General features: G+C 36.1%; 4 protein-coding genes across 5 annotated transcripts; 1 reads left to right on the top strand and 3 right to left on the bottom strand.

The window, feature by feature from the left end:
- Positions 1-24: 24 nt before the first annotated feature.
- On the bottom strand, positions 25-3640 carry LOC143446666 (arylsulfatase I-like). The gene is made up of 8 exons (XM_076946413.1): positions 3472-3640; positions 3303-3392; positions 2927-3113; positions 2635-2819; positions 2269-2476; positions 2030-2167; positions 1603-1887; positions 25-1507 (listed from the first exon to the last, which is right to left on the bottom strand). Exons 1-8 carry the CDS (start codon positions 3622-3624, stop codon positions 1188-1190), a joined length of 1566 nt encoding a protein of 521 aa, XP_076802528.1. The 5' UTR covers positions 3625-3640; the 3' UTR covers positions 25-1187.
- Positions 3641-3648: 8 nt separating this feature from the next.
- Positions 3649-8417, bottom strand: LOC143446664 (arylsulfatase I-like). Its single transcript, XM_076946411.1, has 8 exons — positions 8082-8417; positions 7741-7830; positions 7421-7607; positions 6653-6849; positions 6170-6377; positions 5942-6079; positions 5545-5829; positions 3649-5365 (listed from the first exon to the last, which is right to left on the bottom strand). The coding sequence occupies exons 1-8, from the start codon at positions 8232-8234 to the stop codon at positions 5046-5048; spliced, it is 1578 nt and encodes a 525-aa protein (XP_076802526.1). The 5' UTR covers positions 8235-8417; the 3' UTR covers positions 3649-5045.
- A 145-nt stretch (positions 8418-8562) lies between these two features.
- LOC143446667 (ubiquitin-associated domain-containing protein 1-like) lies at positions 8563-10545 on the bottom strand. Its single transcript, XM_076946414.1, has one exon. It carries the CDS (start codon positions 10187-10189, stop codon positions 9056-9058), a length of 1134 nt encoding a protein of 377 aa, XP_076802529.1. The 5' UTR covers positions 10190-10545; the 3' UTR covers positions 8563-9055.
- A 3212-nt stretch (positions 10546-13757) lies between these two features.
- Positions 13758-23112, top strand: LOC143446375 (peritrophin-44-like). 2 transcript variants are annotated; one of them, XM_076945980.1, is made up of 17 exons: positions 13758-13895; positions 14207-14230; positions 14375-14456; positions 14898-15012; positions 15314-15380; positions 15527-15636; positions 15792-15869; positions 19775-19835; positions 20014-20108; positions 20187-20264; positions 20342-20402; positions 20480-20577; positions 22157-22234; positions 22357-22426; positions 22644-22741; positions 22822-22901; positions 23031-23112. In XM_076945980.1, exons 1-16 carry the CDS (start codon positions 13841-13843, stop codon positions 22894-22896), a joined length of 1245 nt encoding a protein of 414 aa, XP_076802095.1. In that variant the 5' UTR covers positions 13758-13840; the 3' UTR covers positions 22897-22901; positions 23031-23112. The 2 variants fall into 2 exon arrangements, with proteins under 2 accessions (XP_076802095.1, XP_076802096.1); XM_076945981.1 differs by lacking the exons at positions 13758-13895; positions 14207-14230; positions 14375-14456; ... (2 more) ...; positions 15527-15636; positions 15792-15869 and adding exons at positions 17586-17725; positions 18025-18048; positions 18191-18272; ... (2 more) ...; positions 19344-19453; positions 19611-19688.
- The last annotated feature ends 410 nt before the right edge of the window (positions 23113-23522 follow it).

The following is a 23522-nucleotide window of genomic DNA, read 5'->3' as shown; positions in this document are numbered from 1 at the left end:
TTTGACCTACTGTAATCTAAAATGCTGTTATAAATCACGATACTGTCGATACTTAACAAAGTTAAATCTCTGCATATTTTTCTCACCACAATTTGGATAAAATTAGCTTTCATCAAAAAAATATTATTCAATTTAAGGCATCACAACTTATTTCTTCTATAAAAAAATAACAGCAGCATCACACTTAACAAAAACCAACTGCAAATGAGTTGCAATGAAAAAATAAAAAATATGAAATATGGTGCTTGTAACTTTTTATCCATAGTACATTAAATTCATGATCAATGTTTCAGCAAATGCAATAAGACAAAAAGTCAGATAAAGAGTTATATTTCAGAGCAGACCTACTGACAAAAATCAATACTGCTCTGCAAAATATGATTATAAATGATAGTAAACAAAAAAGTACAAGGGTTTTCGAAAAGAAAAGTTATTTAAAACACACCGAATGGTGCAATGCAAAATACACACAAATATAACACTTAAAATGCATATACTTACCAGCAGCTATTAATTGTTAGGTTTGGCAGATATATTATTGACCAAATATGGATTGCAATGACAATAGTACAGCGCAAATAATTTTAAATTATATACAAAGCAACTTTTTACTGAAAGAAGCAAACATTTTGCTCACAAGCCACTAATCCAATTGAACATACTGTACTCTTTCCCAGCATCCAAAACGAATGCATGTGAAAATGAAAGGTAAAACTAAAACATGTACGACCATTTGCAACCACGTAAGAATGTTTCAACTCAGCTAAGCTTCCTATCCCTAATATAAATACTTACAACACATTAAAGGAAAACAACATGAAATCCATTAAGCAATGTTTATAACAAGTTCCTTATATAGAATGGACACATCAAAGAATATCCCACTAAATATAGCTTTTATGCTTTGAGCTACTCAGAAGCACAAAAATAATGCAGGTTAAAACCAACCCACCGACTTTGTACCAGTCACATAAATCTTAATGTATATTTTCTTCGGAATGCATATTTCTACAATATATTGCATAAAATAAGCTGTGTTTCCCTCTGCTGTCCAATAAAGAATACAAACACACAGACCGTGTAACTGCGACTAAAGTAATAAGGTATCATCGCCAAGTTTAAGTCATCACAATCTTTTTCCAGTTGGAAGTTTAGAATGTCCATGCCATATCACCATACTATAATTTTCATACCCATGGACCCCACACCCCGCCTTGAAGTGCTGGGTTTGATCTAGGGTCAAACTTTGGAAATCTGTATGGAACTGCAGTCTTATTATAAGCAGCTATTTTGCCGAGCATTGTATCCACGATGTCTGGAAAATAATCTGCAACATCATGTCGCTCTTCTGGATCAGCGAGGATGTCAAACAATCTCACACTTGGAACTTCCTTCAATGCTTCAGGTCCAGTGATGCAATCAGGATGATAACCATCAGACACAAGACATGTGGTGTCCACAGTGGAATTCAAATACAAAGAAGGAACTGGATCCCAGTTTTCGTAACCTATAAATATAATGACAGAGTTTAACATGGCAAATATTTGAAATTGAACTAATCTCTGCAAGCGCTGTTTAATTCAGTTAAATAAAGCATTTTACCTGGATCTCCTGTATACAGCTTCCATTTGTTCATTCTGAGAGCTGTATGACCATGCAGAGTGTCCACTCCGTGTTTATTTAGGTAAGGCCTCATTGGAGGTGTTGGGCTGTATGGTCGGGTAAAAGAAGGGTCAATATTATGTAAAATTTCTGTTCTCGGGGACTTAATAGTTTTATGAGTTATCGCCTCCCAAACATTGAGGCCATCGAGTGGTTTCGTTACTGTTGCGTTTGCTCCAGCCACATGGAGTAAGGTCGGGAACCAGTCAGAGACATGCATCAGTTCTGCAACAACATAACAAACACGACACATTCAAAGCACCACGAAACATGACCTAGAAGACAACTACAAGTACACAACAAAATGCAACTTTATTTAAAGATCAAAATAAGCAGAAGTAATCAACGTTTCAAGTGGTCATTTTACCCATGCTTGTTCTTTTAGTATCTTTGACACCGGCACCATGTACAAATCCAACACCTCTTACTCCACCTTCCCATAATGATGCTTTACGACCTCGTAATGGCCAATTGTTTCCACCAAACAATGTCTGGCCTCCATTATCTTATGTAAACGCATAGAAATATCGAAGTTATTTATTGTAAAATAAATGTTTCAGAATTTCAGCTTACATTAGAATAACAAAAATGTAATTAGAAAATTACCTGTGGTGAAAATAACGAGTGTATTTTCAAACATTTTTGTATCTTTCAACGCATCAACTATGGCACCAACGGCATCATCCATGGCAGTCAACATAGCTGAATATATGCGTCGATTTTTGTCTTTTACATGGCTGTACATGTCAATATAATGCTGTGGCGCCTCCAGAGGAAAATGTACAGATTGAAATGCCATGTACAAGAATAATGGCTACAAAATAAGAGGAAGCTTAAAATTTAAAACAAAAGCACTTTTTCAAAACTTTATTAAATTTTCTTAAAATATTCTTTTACAACAACACCTCGTTTAGGTTTCGTGTACAATACACATACAATGAACAAATGCCAAATTTCCTTTTTATTTTGTACCTTGCGTTGATCATGACGATATATTATTTCAGTGGCACGTTTTTCATACAAGTATGTAGAGTATGTCCCGTTCGCACTAAACACTGGAGTAAGATCATCTCGAAAATCCAATCCTGCAAATCGCTCACCATTAACTTTGGCTGTGACAAGTTTACTGTAGTAATCCTCCGCACCAGCAAGATAACCTAGCAATGAAAAACAAGTGATCAGTTTTTTGTCTTTAACTGAACATCTCTCGGAACAGTTACAGCAAGTAAGATGATCAGAAAAGCCTAACTGGTGATATACGAACCATAATGAGAATCAAATCCACGATATGTTGGTAGACATTCCTTTCTGTACATTCCAAGGTGCCATTTCCCAACAAGGTGAGTGCCATATCCAACTTCTTTTAATTTCTGAGGAAGTGTTATTTCGTCCAACGGTAAGCAGTTTCGTTGAGGTGCAAAAATTACACTGTGTTGTAATCCTGTGTGAATCTGAAATTTATACACATGGTAATCTCCCTATTTATGCCAAGCACAATAACTAACAGAAGTTGGACTACATACTTCCTTCAAATTGAAATGATACTTGCCTTCTTGGTTAAAGTAAAATGTTTCGTATATCTCATTTATTAATTAAACTAATCAGATTTGATAACGTAAAATTTATTCTAAAACACATACCTGATACCTTCCTGTCATCAACTGGCTTCTGCTTGGAGTGCAAATAGGCTGGACATAATAGTTCTCCAGAATGACTCCATTCACTGCCAGCTACAAACAACACACACTTAGCTAGGATCACAGGTTATAGTAGTTTGACAAGCTAAGCTTTATGAGGATCACCTAGTACCTCATCAATATTTGGAGTAAAGATATTTGCTCCGTGATAACCAACATCATGGTAACCGAGATCATCAGCGATAATAAAAACTATGTTCGGCTGAAGACCCACAGCACTATTTGAACAGGCAAGAATTGTCAAAAAATACAACAGTTGTAGCATTTTTAACGACTACGGCTTTACATGCTGCAATAATCACAGTTGATGTTGATCAATTTCAAATAGAGAAAACCCTTGGAAATATGAGAATCCATAAACATACAAATAAAAACAATCAGAGAAAAAGTTAATTTGTATCTTCATCTCTCAAACACAATGTGAACATTAAATCAAGAAACATGAACAAACAAACAAAAAAAGAAAAGTCATGCAGAATCTGAGCTACAAACTACCTTACTTACCAGAATAATTTGAATATCATTACATTTCATCACATAATTTCAATTGCAATCAAGGCATCATATTTTCTTATTCGAAACATTAGACAAATTGCTGTTTGAAGTGGAAGGCTGTTATGTGTTACAAAGAACACATAGTGAGGTATTCAAAAATATTTATCAGTCCAATAAACTCATGAGCAATGTTAATGTTTATCATGCAATAGAGAGAAACAGTTCAAACAAACAATTTCTACATAAGACAACAACAGTCCTAGAAACAACTGTAACACCAAGCCTTTTGCCCCAAGGGATCTATACATCCCAATGTAATAAAAAATGTTGTCACCAAACATAAAACTCAAGTCAAGGTCTATAATATATGATAATGAATTGTGTTGAAATACTTGAAAAGGTCTTTGGAAACATTAAATCTTGTGTGCAGTATGAAGTTGTGACAAACCACAACAATAAAGTTGTGTTTCCTGTCGCCCAACAAATCCAATGCATGACAACATCGTCTTGCAACACAAAAACTTAAAAAAGCTTTCTTTGTAAACATAGCTACATTATGCACTAGCTAAAAATAAGAATATGTGACAAATCACAATAATATTTGTTTAAATCAGTTCATACTGAACAAGAAATGTGAGAATAGCAAAAAATATATCTCAAAATAATGGGTAACGATGTATTGCAATCACAGTTTTAATGTAAATGAAAGCTACAACTGCATAAAATAATATGTCAAACACATGATGACACAAAGATCAAATAGTAGCTTATTTGCACAATAGCTTACCTCGACAGTATAAAATATAAATGATAAACGTGAATAAAATCACACAGAAAGCACATGATTATTATTTACTGAAAGTAATATGACCGGTTTTATATGCAATATGCAACCGGTATTTTTATTACAGTTTAAATCAAGGCACCAGAACTTGGTTAAAACTTTACAAAATTTGCTGCAGCGAAAGTCATCACAATGGCCTGAAAACATAGACATACAAATAATTATGAGGTTCTTCATAATTTGTATGCGTTAGCTATGTGAAAAATATAAAAGCAGCAGTGTTTTAATCAAGCATGTACAATATAGATAAATAATTCAATGTTCAAAAACCAATGAATGATGATTACAGATTACAATGAATGATGATGAAGGAACAAAATGATTAAATGTTGTACCGACATAAATTTTTACTCCCATGGACCCCATACACCTCCATGCAATGCTGGATCACATCTGTCATCCCCTTTTGGGAAAACAACAGGAACTGCAGTCTTATTATAAGCAGCTATTTTGCCGAGCATTGTATCCACGATGTGTGGAAAATAATCTGCAACATCATGTCGCTCTTCTGGATCAGCGAGGATGTCAAACAACCTCACACTTGGAACTTCCTTCAATGCTTCAGGTCCAGTGACGCAATCAGGATGATAACCGTCAGACACAAGACATGTGGTGTCCACAGTGGAATTCAAATACAAAGAAGGAACTGGATCCCAATTTTCATAACCTAATTCATAAAATTAAAATTTTTACTGTACTTATATGTGACACACAACCCTGAACATGCGAATAACCCTGTACTATACCAGACAAATTTAACTATTAGACGTTGATTTTTTTCACAGGGCTGAACTTACTAGAAGTTTCATGGATTTGTTTTATCAGTAAACAGTTGAAAAAATTTACCAGGGTCTCCTGTATACAGTTTCCATTTGTTCATTCTAAGAGCTGTATGACCATGTAAAGTGTCAACTCCATGTTTATTTATATATGGCCTCATAGGAGGTGTTGGGCTGTATGGTCGGGTAAAAGAAGGGTCAATATTATGTAAAATTTCCTTCCTAGGTGACATGACCGACTTATCAGCAATCGCCTCCCAAACATTGAGGCCATCGAGTGGCTTCGTTACTGTTGCGTTTGCTCCGGCCACATGGAGTAAGGTCGGGAACCAATCAGAGACATGCATCAGTTCTGTAACAACATGAACAATCAAATTTCAAAACAAAACAAAATGCTTTTCTACCAAAATATTTTAAATTGAATCCAAGCAGAAATGGCCCAATCAATTCAAGTGGTCATTTACCCATGCTTGTTCTTTTAGTATCTTTTACACCGGCACCATGTACAAATCCAACACCTCTTACTCCACCTTCCCATAATGATGCTTTACGACCTCGTAATGGCCAATTGTTACCACCATATAAGGTCTGACCTCCATTGTCTGCCAAAATGTTAGTTAAAAGTATCAATTACCATATGCCTAACAATAGTCTTTAAAAAGCCAGTACCAAAAAAGTTAGCAAATAGCAACCTGTCGTGAAAACGATGATGGTGTTTTCATATAGTTTGGTCAACTTAAGCGCATTCACAATGGCACCTACTACATCATCCATGGCCGTTACCATTGCAGAGTAAACACGTCTGTTGTTATCTTTTATATCTTTGTACATGTCGATGTACTTTTGGGGAGCTTGTAAGGGAAAATGCACGGATTGAAATGCCATGTACATGAACAGAGGCTAGAAAACAGTAACAGTTAAAAAAGAATAGAAAGAAGTCAGGTAAATTTGCATTTGTGCCATCATTAAAACTATGTCATTTAAACCAGTGTTCTTAACCTTCATTAATTTAGGGATAAAAATTACAGATAGCTTTTAGGCTGGAACACCAAAAAAATCAACATAGACCGATATCAGGCTGCAGACTGGCGGTCAAGAACCACTGATCTAAACATTGTTATGATTTCAGAAATGTTTCGTCAAGGCAATCACAAGGACGTAATAATAAGACACACCTTTCGTTGATCATGGAAATATATTATATCAGTGGCTCGCTTTTCATACAAGTACGTAGAATAGGTCCCATTAGCACTGAAATCTGGATACACATCAGCATGGAAGTCATACCCTTTAAACTTGCCAGTGTTATTCCAACCTGCCAACGCTCCAGTGACAAGCTTAGTATTGTAATCTTCATTTCCACAGTAATATCCTACCATTGGATAGAATATTTTAAACATTTTTTCAGCAATTATTAACCTGCCATAGCTTAAAATCAAATTAATTTATTTAGCTTTTAACAGAAAAAAAATATTTTTCATATTTAGTTATTTATTGCCATTAACTTGGGGGACCAAAAGGTGGTTTAAAGCACAAGCACAAGTAACTTATGCACATAAATATCTCTCACCAATAAATGGACAAAAAAACAAAGCAAAGAAACAATGGTTTAAAACCAGTGGTGGGATTCACCCAGTTCACACCGGTTCGTGCAAACCGGTTCTTGGAATTTTAATGACCTCCACGAACCGGTTGTTAACAAGCGTATGTATAGGCCTATGTTACATCGACCCTGGATCAATATGGCATGCTGCTAGTGAGAGAACCAGATGTTAAAATATTTGAATCCCACCATTGCTTAAAACATATATCTTAGATAGGTTGCACAGAACCATTAAATTCCACCATTGGTTTAGCCATGACAGATTTACAGATCTACAACAACCAATAGTTATAAACGTGACACTTTTAGTTCAAAATACAAACAACAACAGCTCACACACCATAATGAGAATCAAATCCACGATATGTAGGCAAACATTCCTTTTTATAAAACCCAAGATGCCATTTTCCAACAGCATGAGTCATATAACCAACTTCTTTTAACTTTTGAGGCAAAGTCACTTCGTCGAGAGGTAGGCAATGAGGTTGAGGAGCAAATAAAACGCTATGCTGCATTCCTGTGTGGATCTAAATATTACACATTGTCAAAAAAAGTAAACACTACATTCCCAAAAAAGAATGACCCTTATAAACTTTTTATCTGAAAAAATTGTAGTAGTATGATCAAAAAATTTAATTTATTAGGACATAAAATAAACACCTGGTATCTTCCAGTCATTAGTTGACTGCGACTTGGTGTACAAATCGGTTGAACATAGTAGTTTTCAAGAATTACTCCATCTAAGGCAAGCTAGATGTGTACAAAGTAATTAGATAAATAAACAATAGACTAGAAAGTTATTTAATAAATCAATGGCTTGACAATATTAAAACAGATAAATTCGCCAAACGATGACAAATAGACGTAAGTGAACATTACTGGCAAGTGCTACACAGCTCAGATATTAAAGGGTAAGATAAAACATTTCTTCTTCAGCTTCGTTAAATGAAAACATATAGACTACAACACTAATTAACAACAATACAGAACAACTCTAAAACCTTGTCAATATTTGGAGTATGGATTTGGGCGCCATGGTAACCAACATCATGATAGCCAAGATCATCTGCAATCATGAAAATGATGTTTGGTTGCAATGCATTTGCCGACTGCCAGCAGCAAATTAACCATAAAATAAAAAATAATTTGCTCATTATAATCTCAATCCAGGACACCTAACTACAAGTTTCTGCAAAACCAACAGTTTATTATGGGCAAAGTTTGAATATAAATGTATGTGATATTACAGAACAAAACATTAATATTTAATGCAAACCAGTGGGAAAGGAAAACAAATTTATTTTAGAGCACATAGTGCCACAGCCCAAAGGTGGTAAATGACTTATAATGCTTTGTGTGTTAAATATCAAGGGTAACCTATATGAAAGACACAATACTTATAGTTATTAGCGATAGTTTTGGCAACTCTGATTGATATCTGCAATACTCTTAGCAATAGGTGAATGTTAACCACAGCATAGATGATTGCATTCAAAATATTTATTAAAATTGTACAGTATTTCATTTTTCTTAAAAAAAAACAAAAAACTAATAAAACAAAATATTGCAGATCTGCAACCAATTTTCAAATAAAGTCAAAAACTTCAAATCTGAACTTTTTGGAAGGTCTACACTTCATCTACGTACAAACTCATAAAACATTTCTCCCAAGTAAAATGCATCTGACGTGAATACTAACTGAAATGTTGTGGAACAAAACTGAATGCAAGCATGCCATAGTAGGCCGAGTTAAAATAAACAGGAGGTACTAAACCAAGCCTAAATTGCCAAAGCTGCGAGGTCATAACAATGACTAACATGTAAGGATGTTTATGGCAAAGCATAAAGCAGTCAGCTTAATCAATTATATTCTTTGTTATTACTTTTCGTTTACAAGCATGATGACAAAGGTAATTAAACAGTGAGTATATAGGAATAATTTATTTCCAAATAAACACAGGAAATACAAATCGCCTTAACTGGATGGCGCAGTTGAAGAATATTTGTTGTATAATTTTAATATTTGCAAAAGAACATTCCCAACAGCACTTTCGTACGCCCAATTGTTTCTTCTCCATGGATTCTCAACCATGTCTTCAAGAGCTTCTAAAACCTTTTTGTCATGAAGTCCAATGTGGATAGTCGGGTTTGAGATGAGAGCTTTATAAAGCTCGCTATTTGGATTTAATGCTTCATCTTCGTCTTCTTCATCTTCATCAATGTCATCCGGGTGGTCACTCAAAAGCCACTCACAAGCGATGTTGACATCATTGCCATTGATTTTCAATGCCCTTATACTCACCTCTTTCGAGAATCCCATTTCCATGAGGGAACTGAGATGCACAGGATTGGGAGTAAATGTCCTGGAGCGTGTCCTCATCCCTCTTCCGGTTGATGTTGAGCTTACTTCCATAGCCTCTTCTTCTGTAGAGTGGGAGGGCTGCTCTTCATCACGAGCGGATCCATTTTGGCCGATAAGCCACTCCATGGCCGATTCTCTATCCATTTTACGAGTGACAAGCGCCTTTCTGACTTGCTCTTCACTGAATCCCATCGCCATCAAGTCCTTTAAATCATCTTCGTTCACGTCTTGCTTGTTCTTCTCAAAATGCATAAACTTATATGAGAGCTCAAGCAATGCGAGTAAAACTTTCCTGAATGTTTGTTCGACTTGTGCAGGAGAGGAAAGATCACTGCTTGAATTCCTTACCGGCTCACTTGACCCGGTGAAAACGGGCAGATTCTCTGTAGCACGATTAATTGCGGACATCGTTGGAGCATCATGTGAAACAACTCCATCCTTCACAAGTGAGCTCACAGGCTTATTACCTTGAGTCCGCAACAACATAGCACTGTCCCCGTTGCCCAGTTGTTCTTGTTTAGCGGTTTTTTCATCACACAAAGTTCGTGGAAAACCATCAACCAAAACCAGCTTGTACTGGCTACAATTGCTCGAGCTTTCGCTTTCAGACTTAAGTTGTTTGATCGCCATTTCTTTTATTTTTTCAATAAGCATGTCTGGAGAGACGTTCACGGAAGTGTCATTTCCATAAAGATCACTCACACCAACAGAGCAGTTCAATGAAGATTTAATTGCTTTCGTATCCATTACTGTCAGATTGTTGATAACAAGTTACCGGGATCCTATATAACTGGTGTCTATGGTCAAGATACATTTAGTTAACAGCAGTCACAACGGCCCCCACAACAGGTTATACCATAAGTTCCAGTGTTAAAGAACAACTTACTAAACTTGGAAAATAAATCTTTAGTCTAAATATTTAAATCTATCTAAATTTAGGCTATCACTCTCAGGCTTTCGTACATAGGTATTCAGCAAATGAAAGTGAACAGCAATAACTCCAATGATTATACGAAAAGGACAGAGACATAGCTCCTTAAATAAGGCTCATAAAACACAAGCAGCTAGCTATGAAGACTAAATAACCAGGCAGCCTAGCCTGATGGAACTTCGATAACATTGCAGCTATCCAACCCTTAACCTGAAACAACACGCAAATGTTGAAAAGTCATATGATAACTGTTGCAGCAAATTGTACAGTAGGAATTGTTTACAACAGCGCACCGTCACCTTGTGGAGAACATTCAACACTTAACCCTATCACGCAATGACGCCATCACAAAGTTTTCACCATAACTTTAAGTGCGGGCATTTTTTCAGTTGTTTATCCACTTATTTTTATTTTTTAAATTTAAAATTGACGGTGTTGGTAGAAAATTCATTATGAAGAAGCAATCAGGCTGTTAATCTGTAACATATACTGGATTAGATCCGTGATAAGCGGCAGTATAAAACTATGTGGTGTGCGCTAGTATGAACTACAAGAAAATGATGTTGGCGATTAATTGATTACGATTAAAATGATACAGAAAGAATAGCAGATATACCCGTAGTCGCCACAAACTAAAATGTTTAACCAAACAAACTGTTGTAAAATAAATGTCAAAGCAACATATTAACTCTTGCAACCTATAAAAATAGGGCGCACTCCCAACGCACTGCAACGATTAAAAATATTTAAGATAATAGAATAATATGTAAACTTTCTACTTTACAGAACACAAGGAAATGCTTTCAGATTACCGGGAGAATCATTTTTCATAGCGGACCTTGTTTTCGAGATTTAATCACTCTTTGGTGAAAAGTGTCTATCGCAAATCTCTGTTGAGAAACAGCGTTTTGTTGGCAAATTGTTTTGCATCTCCATAACGTGTGTCGCCTAACGTGTCTTATAACAAATTTGAAGTTCTGACACCCATTAATAAAGACTTGTAACGTAGACTGTTCTAAAGGATATAATACTTATTCTGTTCGTAAAATATAATAGTCTAAATTAAAAATCGACGTTTCGAAAGTATTCTATTAACAAGTAATAACTTAATCTTAAAACATATCAATCGCTTAGTGATAGCAAATTATGAAATTAATTATAAAAACTCGATTTAACACTTTTATATCCTATACAAATTGAACTACTTTGGACAAGCAAACCACGTAATCTACACCGAAAGACACGCATAAAAGTACAAAATAATTAAAAATATAGTCCTATACATTTAAAGATTTCCTATAAACAACAGGTTAGGTTAGGTTAACACTATAACAACATATTTTTAAAGTGTAATCCAATATTTGCATTTCACTGAGAAAACTTTCCGATTGGAATATGACGGAATTCTAACAGTTCAAGTGTCTCTTGTAAGGTGCGGTTTGTTTATCGATGAAGGTTATTATAGACAATATGAAACAGCGATATTATAGCCTACGTGTCACTCTCATATCATATAGGCTATACCTTATGCTATAGCCAACAATAACACTCTCATTGACCTGTAAAAACAAACATAAAACAGCTACGGTTGGCTCAATTATGTGATGTTTGTCACATTAGCGTATGGTGCAATTCTCACCCTGGCATCATGCGTAGTCGTGTTTATCTTTTGTTATAACTTATATATATTCTTTTCGCCTTCCCGATGGAAGAAAACAGACTATGCAACACAAAACGAGTTTCGTTTTTGAGTTTGCATCTACTGACACGGCATCGTGTTTCAACAAGAATATAAATAGAATAATCAACTTTTATCGTGTGTTCGCTGTCATCTAAGAAGGTCAAGCTGAATTAGGTGAGTCAGGTCCAATTAATCCTGGTCACGTGCGCATGTTACCTCTATTAAAGCAAGTTTTTAACATTTTGGCATCACATAATATATTGTATAACATCTGCTATCTTATTTCCAACGTAAATTTCCCTTTTCCCAATAACAAATAGTTTGTTTCATTAGCACAGCTTCCTTGTTACTTCACGCTTGTCTAGTTATCAATGTGAGGAGCTATTTTCTGCTATGCGGTAATTTCCGCAATAATAATTAATTATTGAGTATTTTTCTAATCTTGGAGATGTTTTCTTACATCACGCAGTTACATTGCGGTTGAATTGCAAATATTTGTGGGAGAATTTGCGGAAAACCCAGAAACCATGTTTGCAAAACAATCATGAAAACATGCAAAACTTTTTGGTAATTCCGCGGCTTAGTATAATAAAGGAGGCAATGAACTTGTTTATGAGTTATTTGCAGATAAGTACTGTAAATGTTGTGCAAAATACATCAAAACTTCACTGTACCTATGACAACAGGTTGAAACATTTGCAGATTATAATAACAATTAGCTCTTAATTTATTGATTTTTACTTTTCCAAAATTTTTGCATAAGCCTTTTTTGGTAATTCTGCTAAATGATTCTGTTTCTTTAATTGTTCAAGTGTCACGGGATTATTTTTATGCACCTGTTTTGTAGACACCACATTATATACCGTCTTTTCTTTGCATTGTGTTGTTTTTATGCACGTTCACGGTCTGCCGTATTTTACTTGTTTATGTTCTTTTACTTGTCCTTGTACACCCGTTTTTATCAAATCTCTTGTGACGTCTCACGTAGTTACCCCAAAGGCCAAATTAGTATCGTGTTTTACGTTCCACGTTGATTCCTTCATCGCGTGGAATTTGTTTGGTGTAGTACTGTGCTCGGCTGGGCGACGGTAGTTTCAGTTACGTTTCGGTTTCAGTGAGAGATGATCGTTTTTATTAAGTAAAATGCCATTAAGAGTTAACAAGGCAAAACCGGCTAAGTGACTAGCCGTTAGAGCGGGAAGATTCCTGGCTAAGGAAAAGTTTGGTTACACAAGTAGACTCAACTTTTCGGAGAAGCGTCGTTGAATTTCGAGAGTGTTCATAAACGTACTAACACAAAATTTTACGTTTTATGTTATATGTAGTAAACTATTGATCGATGATTATTTTATAACTCTTTACTTCAGTAATGTTTGAGAAATTAATATTTTTATTGTTTTTATTTTCTTTAAATAGCGATTCTAGGCGAGGTGGACCGAACACAAAAATATTTAGTTGCTATTGTCGCTAAAAAGATAACTGCATATGTGATAAAGTGGATTGACAATGATGAATGGCAGCGCAATTGATTGCGCAATTTTCAGAATACGTCATTACTAAAATTAGTAAAGAGTAAAGAGGGAAGGCCATTGAGTTCCGTTTTATTTGTTCATTTGTTGGTACACTTTGGTATGGGAATTGAAAACCTGGACGCCACGTTTCATCTTGTTTGCTCAGCGTCGTCATCATTAGCGACGTATCATAAAAAACGAATGATGGAGCGACGGTCATCATTCATTATTAGAAGGGTTGAAAGTTTTTGTTGTTATAGTTTTACCAGTTTAGGATGTTGAAAGGAATTCTGATTCTTCTTTGTGCGGGGCTTTCCTATGCCGCTTTGGGTGAGTGCCTATTCCGTATAATTATGAATATTTTTCTTGCAAATGTAAAATTTAAATTTAAATTTAAATTTTTGAGACTGGTAGTTCTTACCTGTCTATGATGTGATGGACGTCTAACTCTAATGTATATAAAAAATAGTTTATTCAAATAAAGGAAAAAGTTACGGTACTATAGTGTCTAAACTCTAAAAGGTTTGTAATCTTTATTGAAAAAAAAACGTTGCGGTGTTCGATAAGCCATTAAGCATACGTACTGAGGAGAAACAAATATTTAAGAAGTTATCTAAAACTTCTCTATATTTTGCTTACAGAATATCCCCAGGTGGCTACAAGCGGTAAGTCAAGAAATTCGATAATGGGAGAACGTTTCAATCCTATAGTTACTAAGCTAAATTCTTATTTTATCCCGAGCGTTATCACTTGTATATATATTGTAATATTTCCATGTGCTCATAACTGGTTTTTACGTTTTTGTTTAGAATTTGATTGCAGCCTTTATCCAAACGTGGACAGATTTTATGCAGCCTATCCGATAACAGGAGAATGCGAAAATTTTTACAGGTAAGCCTAACACTCTACATTAGGCAAACTATTCACTTTTATTTCGACTGAAGGAGTTTATCTTGTGTTGAAATTATAGTTATCGATAGTGTTAGCTATAAAAAAACACTTAATCGTCGTAACCAAGGCCTGCTAAGGGATTATAAAATTGTTGGGCAAGCTACACGAAGCCTGCATGGCTCGCAATGCTTTGATTGCAAGCGGCGCTATACCGTGGTAATAGTGTTTGAGCAAGGCATAATTGACGTCTTTTTTGTTTAGTGGCCCTGGGTAGTTTCTAATTTTGGCAAAACCACACAAAACAGCATTAAAAGAAATTCACGTAGACAAGTTCAGGCTCGTCACTGATTTTAAGTCATTCTACAACTATTTTCAATTTGACGATAAAGATCTAGACACCATAGAGCGGGTAGTTTGAAATTTTCACAATCAATGCTTTAGGTGCGTTCCCACAGAACCGCTAGCTTATAAGTACGAGTGTTTGGACGCAGAAACCGTCTTCGACGAAGATCAGCAATACTGCGTCTTTCCGTATCAAACATCTCCGCCGTGTGGGGTAAGAGAGTCTGGTTTTCAACCTTACTGAATTATGCTTGGTGTTTAAATGTTTCAAACATTTTAATTAGTTAGTCGCTGTAATTTTGACGGAAGTTACTTAAAGTAGCCTACGTTACGTAAACAGAGCACGAAACTGGCTTCTACATGTTTTTCTGAAATGTTCCTCATGTAGGATGAACTTTATCAGAAAGATAAACACATACGACGTAAAATAAATACGGGTTATACATGTAATACAGCCGCCACATTCTCTAAATATGAAACTTGGTATAAACTATAGCCTCTATTTATATTTATAGACTTTAGGTTCGACAACCATCGGTACAGGCGGGACCAACGTTCCACCAGCAACTGCCGATCCAAACGGTGAGTTTATTAAGAGTGCGTGTCAGTATCCCCGTTAACTACGCAAATGTAGGCCTATGCTGGTTGATTATTTTATTCAGACCTAAAAAAATTTCTGTGCAATATTATGTTGGTTTATTTTCGTTAAAACCTTTTCGTGTACGCAGCATTTTACTGTGACGGACTAGCTTTCGGTTATTATGCCAACCCAGCTTCGTGTAATTCATTTTACATTTGCAATGGTGATGTGCCGGCTGGTACAAGTCCAAACTCAGTTGTAAGTTTCAGACTAAAAGTTGTAACCGTTGGTGTTATAGCCTACTTAGTTCTCCTAAACTAAAAACTCCAACGTTAGGCTTATAATTATTCAAATATAACTCAGTGTTATCAATTAAAAAACATGAAAGTAGTAATAAGAATTCTTATTTGAAGCCATGTCCATCTGGTCTTGTCTACAACCCAGTAGCGGAATATTGTGACTGGCCCTACAACGTAGCGCCACCATGCGGAGTAAGTAGCAAATAATGGAACAGACGACTTTCCGGATGAGCGAAGGAGACATCTGTGTACAATTACAAACAATTAAAACTGCTAATAAACTTTGCAATTTTTTTGGAGACTCGTATTTATCTTCTATGCACCTTTGTAAAGAAAAAATAAAATAAGGCCATTTGACCTCCCAAAGCAACTAGCCTACATAGAACAGAACAACACTACAGATAAACGTATTTATCTAGTCAAAAAAAACACTACTTAGCGTCGGTAACCACCAACCAGCACAACGTGGGAAAGAATCATCTCTGAGAGATTTTTTAAGAAATTGTTTTAGAAGCAATAATAATAGACAAACAAAATTACAATTATTCAAGTGGGTAAATAATGGAACGTCTTCCCGTGTCATTCGTTTCGAAACTTTAACAACTTCGGGCACTGCAGAGAAATATGTTTTACGATTGCTTGAACTGCACGAATGGATAAAATATGATCGACAAAAAGACGTGACTATTTGTGCAGTATGCAATTGGGCTTCTTCAGCAAATCATGTGACCCCCGATGTTATTTCGTCTTTCAAACATAAGTATCCAGTTCGGCTGACAGGATACAAAAATTGGAAGCACATCAAAGGTGCCGCCAAGAAACACAGCGAGAGTTCCTTTCACAAGCTCTGTCTTGACGCAAAGCTAAACTACGCCGGAAAAAGTCACGGTGCCGCTTTAGTTAATTCAAAAGCACAAGAAAATCTGAAGCGAACTAAAGTTGCACTTGAGGCAATATTTTAGAGTGTAAGATTTCTCGCTCAGAAAGGTCTAGCTTTGAGACGACATGACGACAGCATGTCGAACTTAGTGCAAACGCTTAAACTACTGAGGAAATATAATGAAGGTGTGTCACTCTGGTTTGAAAGATCAGCAAAACCGAAATGGATAAGCCATGATGTACAAAATAAAATGTTGCAAATGATAGCAGAGGCAGTAATCCAAGGTGTCGTAGCCGATATTAATAAAGCAAAGGTTTTCAGTATAATTGCAGATGAAACTACTCATGTTTCAAATCAGTAACTGGTTTCCATCTGTGTTCGGTATTTTGACGAGAATTTATTTGTCCAAGAACATATTTTAGGGCTTTATGTAACCGATATCACAGATTCTTTCACCTTATTTAACGTTATTAAGAGCTGCGTTACTTCAGTTGGACTGGACTTGAAAAATTGTCGAGGTCAATCATATGATATATACTCATAAACTATATACTATACATATACTCCTTTACTTCAATAATATTTGAGAAATTAATATTTTTTTTTGTTTTTTTTTCTTTAAATGGCAATTTTTGGCGAGGTGGACTGAACACAAAATTATTTAGCTGCTATCGTCGCTAAAAAGATATCTGCATATGTGGTAAAGTGGATTGACAATGATGATTGGCAACTTATTGAAAGTAGTTTCTCTTGTTATAGGTAACTGGATATTATGACTAGACCTTCATTTGATCTTCAGATCTTATCTTCTTCACAAGAATATTCAAACAGGATAAATTCCATTTTAATTAAGTACTTGCGCAATTTTCAGAATACGTCATTACTAAAATTAGTAAAGAGTAAAGAGGGAAGGCCATTGAGTTCCGTTTTATTTGTTCATTTGTTGGTACACTTTGGTATGGGAATTGAAAACCTGGACGCCACGTTTCATCTTGTTTGCTCAGCGTCGTCATCATTAGCGACGTATCATATAAAAGGAAGGATCGAGCGACGGCCATCATTGAATATTAGAGGATTTGTAAGTTTTTGTTGTTATAGTTTTACCAGTTTAGGATGTTGAAAGGAATTCTGATTCTTCTTTGTGTGGGGCTTTCCTATGCCGCTTTGGGTGAGTGCCTATTCCGTATAATTATGAATAATTTTATTGCAAATGTAAAATTTAAATTTAAAGTTTTGAGACTTTGATAGTTCTTACCTGTTTATGATGAGATGGACGTCTAACTCTAATGTATATAAAAAGTAGTTTAATCAAATAAAGGAAAAAGTTACGATACTATAGTGTCTGAAAGGCTTGTCTTCTTTATTGAAAAAAATACGTTGCGGTGTTCGATAAGCCATTAAGCAACGTGCTGAGGAGAAACAAATATTTTAGAAGTTATCTAAAACTTCTCTATATTTTGCTTACAGAATATCCCCAGGTGGCTACAAGCGGTAAGTCAAGAAATTCGATAATGGGAGAACGCTTCAATCCTATATTACTAAGCTAAATTCTTATTTATCCCGAGCGTTATCACTTGTAAATATATTGTAATATTTTCATGTGCTCATAACTGGTTTTTACGTTTTTGTTTAGAATTTGATTGCAGCCTTTATCCAAACGTGGACAGATTTTATGCAGCCTATCCGATAACAGGAGAATGCGAACATTTTTACAGGTAAGTCTAACACTCCACATTAGGCAAACTATTCACTTTTATTTCGACTGAAGGAGTTTATCTTGTCTTTAAATTATAGTTATCGATATTGTTAGCTATAACGAACACTTAATCGTCGTAACCAAGGCCTGCTAAGGGATTATAAAATTGTTGGGCAAGCTACACGAAGCCTGCATGGCTCGCAGTGCTTTGATTGCAAGCGGCGCTATACCACGGTAATATAGTGTTTGAGCAAGGCATAGTCAACGTCTTTGTTGTTCAGTGGCCCTGTGTAGTTTCTAATTCTGGCAAAACCACAAAAAAACAGCATTAAAAGAAATTCACGTAGACAAGTTCAGGCAGGTCGCTGACTTTAAGTCATGCTACAACTATTTTCAATTTGACGATAAAGATCTAGACACCATAGAGCGGGTAGTTTGAAATTTTCACAATCAATATTCACTTTAGATGCGTTCCCACAGAACCGCTGGCTTATAAGTATGAGTGTTTGGACGAAGATACCGTCTTCGACGAAGATCAGCAATACTGCGTCTTTCCGTATCAAACATCTCCGCCATGTGGGGTAAGAGAGTCTGGTTTTCAACCTTACTGGATTATGCTTGGTGTTTGAATGTTTCAAACATTTTGATTGGTTAGTCGCTGTAATGTAGACCGAAGTTACTTAAAGTAGCCTACGTTACGTAAACAGAGCACGAAACTGGCTTCTACATGTTTTTCTGAAATGTTCCTCATGTAGGATGAACTTTATCAGAAAGATAAACACATACGACGTAAAATAAATACGGGTTATATATGTAAGACAGCCGCCACATTCTCTAAATATGAAACTTGGTATAAACTATAGCCTCTATTTATATTTATAGACTTTAGGTTCGACAACCATCGGTACAGGCGGGACCAACGTTCCACCAGCAACTGCCGATCCAAACGGTGAGCTTATTAAGAGTTGCATGTCAGTATCCCCGTTAACTACGCAAACGTATGTTGGTTGATTATTTTATTCAGACCTAAGAAATTTCCTGTGCAATATTATGTTGGTTTATTTTCGTTAAAACCTTTTCTTGTACGTAGCATTTTACTGTGACGGACTAGCTTTCGGTTATTATGCCAACCCAGCTTCGTGTAATTCATTTTACATTTGCAATGGTGATGTGCCGGCTGGTACAAGTCCAAACTCAGTTGTAAGTTACAGACTAAAAGTTATAGCCGTTGGTGTTATGGCCTACTTAGTTTTCCTAAACTAAAAACTCCAACGTTAGGTCTATAATTATTTAAATATAACACAGTATTTTTAATTAAAAAAAACTTGAAAGTAGTAATAAAAATTCTTATTTTAAGCCATGTCCATCTGGTCTTGTCTACAACCCAGAAGCGGAATATTGTGACTGGCCCTACAACGTAGCGTCACCATGCGGAGTAAGTAGCAATTTAATGCAAACCAGTTGTCAGTTTCAAGCCGTTTTGATTTAGAAAAACTTTAACTCGTTGTTATGTACTTACAGACGAAAACCTTTAGACGAGTTCCTTTTGATAACGTCGGCCCAGCGTGCCCAGATGATGAACGTGAGTAGGACGTATAGTTTTTAAGTATTTACGGATAACTCCGTCCAATGAGCTGGTCCAACCTGCAAAACTTTGTTAAGTTTATGCAACTTCCATTACAACGTGCGTTCAGTGAAAATAAAAATTATCGGTTTTAAGACACACGGATAAAGTCTCTCACACTATTACTTTTGAGCAGGTTATGAATGCAATGGTGTAACAAGCATCGTCGTAGATTCAGATTGTACTACTTATTACAACTGTGATGAGAATATACAACGTGTTTGCCCATCGGTAAGTTAAAAACATCGTGCTAAATTTTCTAAAACTTTTTTTGCAAAAACGGTTTGTAAAGGTCAAATTTTTATTTAGAGTTGTCCTCCTGGTTTAGTTTTCAACGCTGCCAATGGATACTGCGATTGGGTTTATAACGTGGCGTCACCTTGCGGAGTTAGTACAAGACGTTTTATTGCCAATATTGCTAACACTGTTCAGGTAAAATCTAAAGTATGAAAAATTTTGTTTAGACTTTAAATGCAAGACAGGTCTATGAAACAGTTACTGGACCAGCCTGCGAGCCTGAAGAACGTAAGTGTCTTGAAATATTCGTAGGCAGATAAAAGCATGCGTTTCATCCTATGACAACTGTGATTACTTTTATTTAGGATACAACTGCAACGGCGCTACAGCTACAGTAGTCGACTCAGAAGATTGTTCTGTTTTTTACAATTGTGATTCCAACATCCAACAGCCTTGTCCTTCGGTATGTGTTTAACTTGTGGAATAACAGTCCAAAGAATTAAATAACTAGTAGTTTTAAAAGAAAACAATATATACCTGTAGTAGGGTATAAGTCAAAGTTAACAAGAAGAATAGGGAATCCAGTTTTTCGATCTTTAAATTTGTTGGGCAGTTACCAAGGCAGACTTATGCACTTTCATTCAACTTATTTAATTTCCGTTATCACTTCCAAATGCTTCTAATTTGTTTTTACAACTCATAAACATAAAACGTGGCCAAAACAGAGTTGTTTTATTAGGGAGCACGACATATGGCCGCGAACAAACTCACCGGGGTCAACTGAACGTGACGTAAATTGACCGCAGACAAACTGACTGTGACATAAACTGGCCGGCGATCAAATTAACCGTCGATAAATTGGCCGGCGATCAAATTAACCGACGACAAATTGGCCGTCAAAAGGTCAAAATTTTAAACTCGGTAGTATATGATATGTAAAGTAAATATTTGTTTGTAACTATTTCCTTTGTTTTTAACAAAATTGTTTTTTATTTCAATACACATTGAAACGTTTATTGAAATAAACAGAAATATTTCCGGAAATACGAGAAATACGAGTAACAACATTAAAAGACGTTCACTGCAAAACACATATGACACTACATAATATGGGCACTAAAATGCGGCCACTTTCCCGCGGCCATATGTCGTGGAACCGACTGCAATACACATACTGGATAGTGACTAGATAGTGAATTAGAATTTTGACCTTTTGACGGCCAATTTGTCGTCGGTTAATTTGATCGCCGGCCAATTTATCGACGGTTAATTTGATCGCCGGCCAGTTTATGTCACAGTCAGTTTGTCTGCGGTCAATTTACGTCACGTTCAGTTGACCCCGGTGAGTTTGTTCGCGGCCACTTTCCCGCGGCCATATGTCGTGGAACCGTTTTATTACTTCGTTTTTCTCCAGCGTAAGTTAGATTTTTATGCTGCGAGTTTTACGACTCCTCACAAACCAGCCCATTCGTCAAGGATTAGCCCATAGGAAAGGGAAAAAGGAATGCACGGATTTAGCCATTGGTATGGGTTGAAAGGAATAATTCCATCTTTTAAATTAATTGTTGTAAGGCTAATCGTGTTCGAATGAGTAATCCATTTTGTCGCATACAGCTATTCCTTTCAGCCCATACGAATGGCTAATCCGTGCATTCCTTTTTTCCTTTCCTATGGGCTAATCCTTGACGAAGTGGGTGACGACTGATACAGGTTACGTATTCTATTTCCAGCTAGCACATGTTGTCCTGAGCGTACAGTTAGCCTATATCAGGCTGATAAAAATCAACTTGTATTGTCTGGCCGCGGTAATACTACTGTATGCACTCAACACAATACGCAAACATACACAAGCAAAGAGCGCTTACCAGGTACACAGAATATAGGCTGATCAACACAGCAACAAATTAACAAATGCTTGAAAGGGAAAGTCAAAAAATTGTGCGAATTCACTGCGTGGTCGACTCCATCCATGTCTTGTTTGTTACTTTTGAGATGCTTTTTGTGCATTGATATAAGCTAACGTTCTCTTCTACGACCTGCAGAAATGCGCTGACGGTTTGGTTTACAACACGGATCTTGGTGTGTGCGACTGGCTGTACAACGTTCCACCACCTTGCGGTGTAAGTAAGCTTTTTTAAGACTTTAAACATAAAGTTTACTTTTAAAATTATTCCTCAGCAACGTTGCCAATGTTTTGGTAAGGCTAAGGCATGAAGTAATCTAATCAATACTTGTTTTCCAGGTGACCACGACCACCATTGCAACGACCTCAGTAGTAATCACCAACAATCCCGGGTGTTCAGTGTCAGAACGTGCGTAGTAAACACTTCAAGGTTTTTTGTCATTTTGTTCAGTTATGTCCCTGAAAATTCACATTTTCCTAGCATTGCCTGAAAAAACAAACAAAAGCTTACGAAGTTAAAGCACATCATTAATCTGTTGGCTACATCTGGATCATGCATCTTTATTTCATTGCATTATTTTATCCTTTATATTCGTATTACATTTTAATATGATACATCTTGGCAGGTTATAACTGCAACGGAGCGGTTGCTCCTGTAAGGGACCCGGCCGACTGCTCGGTCTACTACAACTGCGATGCGCAAACTCAACACCCTTGTCCAACAGTAATGCAGTTACACAGTGTTTTTAACGCAGTTACTTAGGTAGTGTGTAGCGTAAAAAAATGTGTTTCTTATTCTGATAGACATGCCCTGATGGCCTTCTTTACGATGAGACCCTGGATGTGTGCAACTGGCCATCTGAGGTCACCAATTGTTAAACAGAGTAAGGGCATTGATTGTATCTGATATAGGTCGGATAATTTCCGTCACTTCTTATTGTGATTACAGTAACTGACAAATTAAAGTTGTAAATTGGATCATATATACTCACTTGTCGTTTTACCATTTATAGGACTTTCTGGATGAGTGAAGGAGACATCTGTGTATAATTACAGACAATTAAAACCGCTAATAAACTTTGTAATTTGTTTGAAGATTCGTATTTATCTTCTCTGCACCTCTGCAAAGAAAAAATACAATAAGGCCATTTGACCTCCCAAAACATCTACATAGAACAGAAAAACACTACAGATAAACGTATTTATCTAGTCCGAAAAAACACTACTTAGCGTCGGTAACCACCAACCAGCACTACGTGGGGAAGAATCATCTCTGAGAGATTTTTTAAGAAATTGTTTTAGAAACAATAATAATAATAGACAAACAAAATTACAATTATTTAAGTGGGTAAATAATGGAACGTCTTCCAGTGTCATTCATTTTGTGGTAGATTTAGCAAATCCCCCATTTACTCGAAAATTTCAGCATGGGCTTCTCTGAATGTTTGACTCCTGACTTATTACTCGGCATAACAACTTATGTACCGTACTTCCTAAGCACAGCT

Source organism: Clavelina lepadiformis, chromosome 2 (assembly GCF_947623445.1).
Source record: "Clavelina lepadiformis chromosome 2, kaClaLepa1.1, whole genome shotgun sequence".
Taxonomy (NCBI): domain Eukaryota; kingdom Metazoa; phylum Chordata; class Ascidiacea; order Aplousobranchia; family Clavelinidae; genus Clavelina; species Clavelina lepadiformis.
This window is presented reverse-complemented; position numbering and strand designations above follow the sequence as displayed.

Coding starts and splice junctions, on each gene's coding strand:
- LOC143446666 (XM_076946413.1), bottom strand. CDS start 3,624: ATGCTACAACTGTTGTATTTTTTGACAATTCTTGCCTGTTCAAATAGT. Junction 2,820..2,926: donor TGGATTTGATTCTCATTATG/GTTCGTATATCA, acceptor TTTCATTGCTAG/GTTATCTTGCTGGTGCGGAG. Junction 2,168..2,268: donor ACTCGTTATTTTCACCACAG/GTAATTTTCTAA, acceptor CGTTTACATAAG/ATAATGGAGGCCAGACATTG.
- LOC143446664 (XM_076946411.1), bottom strand. CDS start 8,234: ATGAGCAAATTATTTTTTATTTTATGGTTAATTTGCTGCTGGCAGTCG. Junction 6,850..7,420: donor TGGATTTGATTCTCATTATG/GTGTGTGAGCTG, acceptor ATCCAATGGTAG/GATATTACTGTGGAAATGAA. Junction 6,378..6,652: donor ATTTCCATGATCAACGAAAG/GTGTGTCTTATT, acceptor ACTGTTTTCTAG/CCTCTGTTCATGTACATGGC.
- LOC143446667 (XM_076946414.1), bottom strand. CDS start 10,189: ATGGATACGAAAGCAATTAAATCTTCATTGAACTGCTCTGTTGGTGTG.
- LOC143446375 (XM_076945980.1), top strand. CDS start 13,841: ATGTTGAAAGGAATTCTGATTCTTCTTTGTGCGGGGCTTTCCTATGCC. Junction 13,896..14,206: donor GCTTTCCTATGCCGCTTTGG/GTGAGTGCCTAT, acceptor TTTTGCTTACAG/AATATCCCCAGGTGGCTACA. Junction 20,109..20,186: donor TACAACGTGTTTGCCCATCG/GTAAGTTAAAAA, acceptor ATTTTTATTTAG/AGTTGTCCTCCTGGTTTAGT.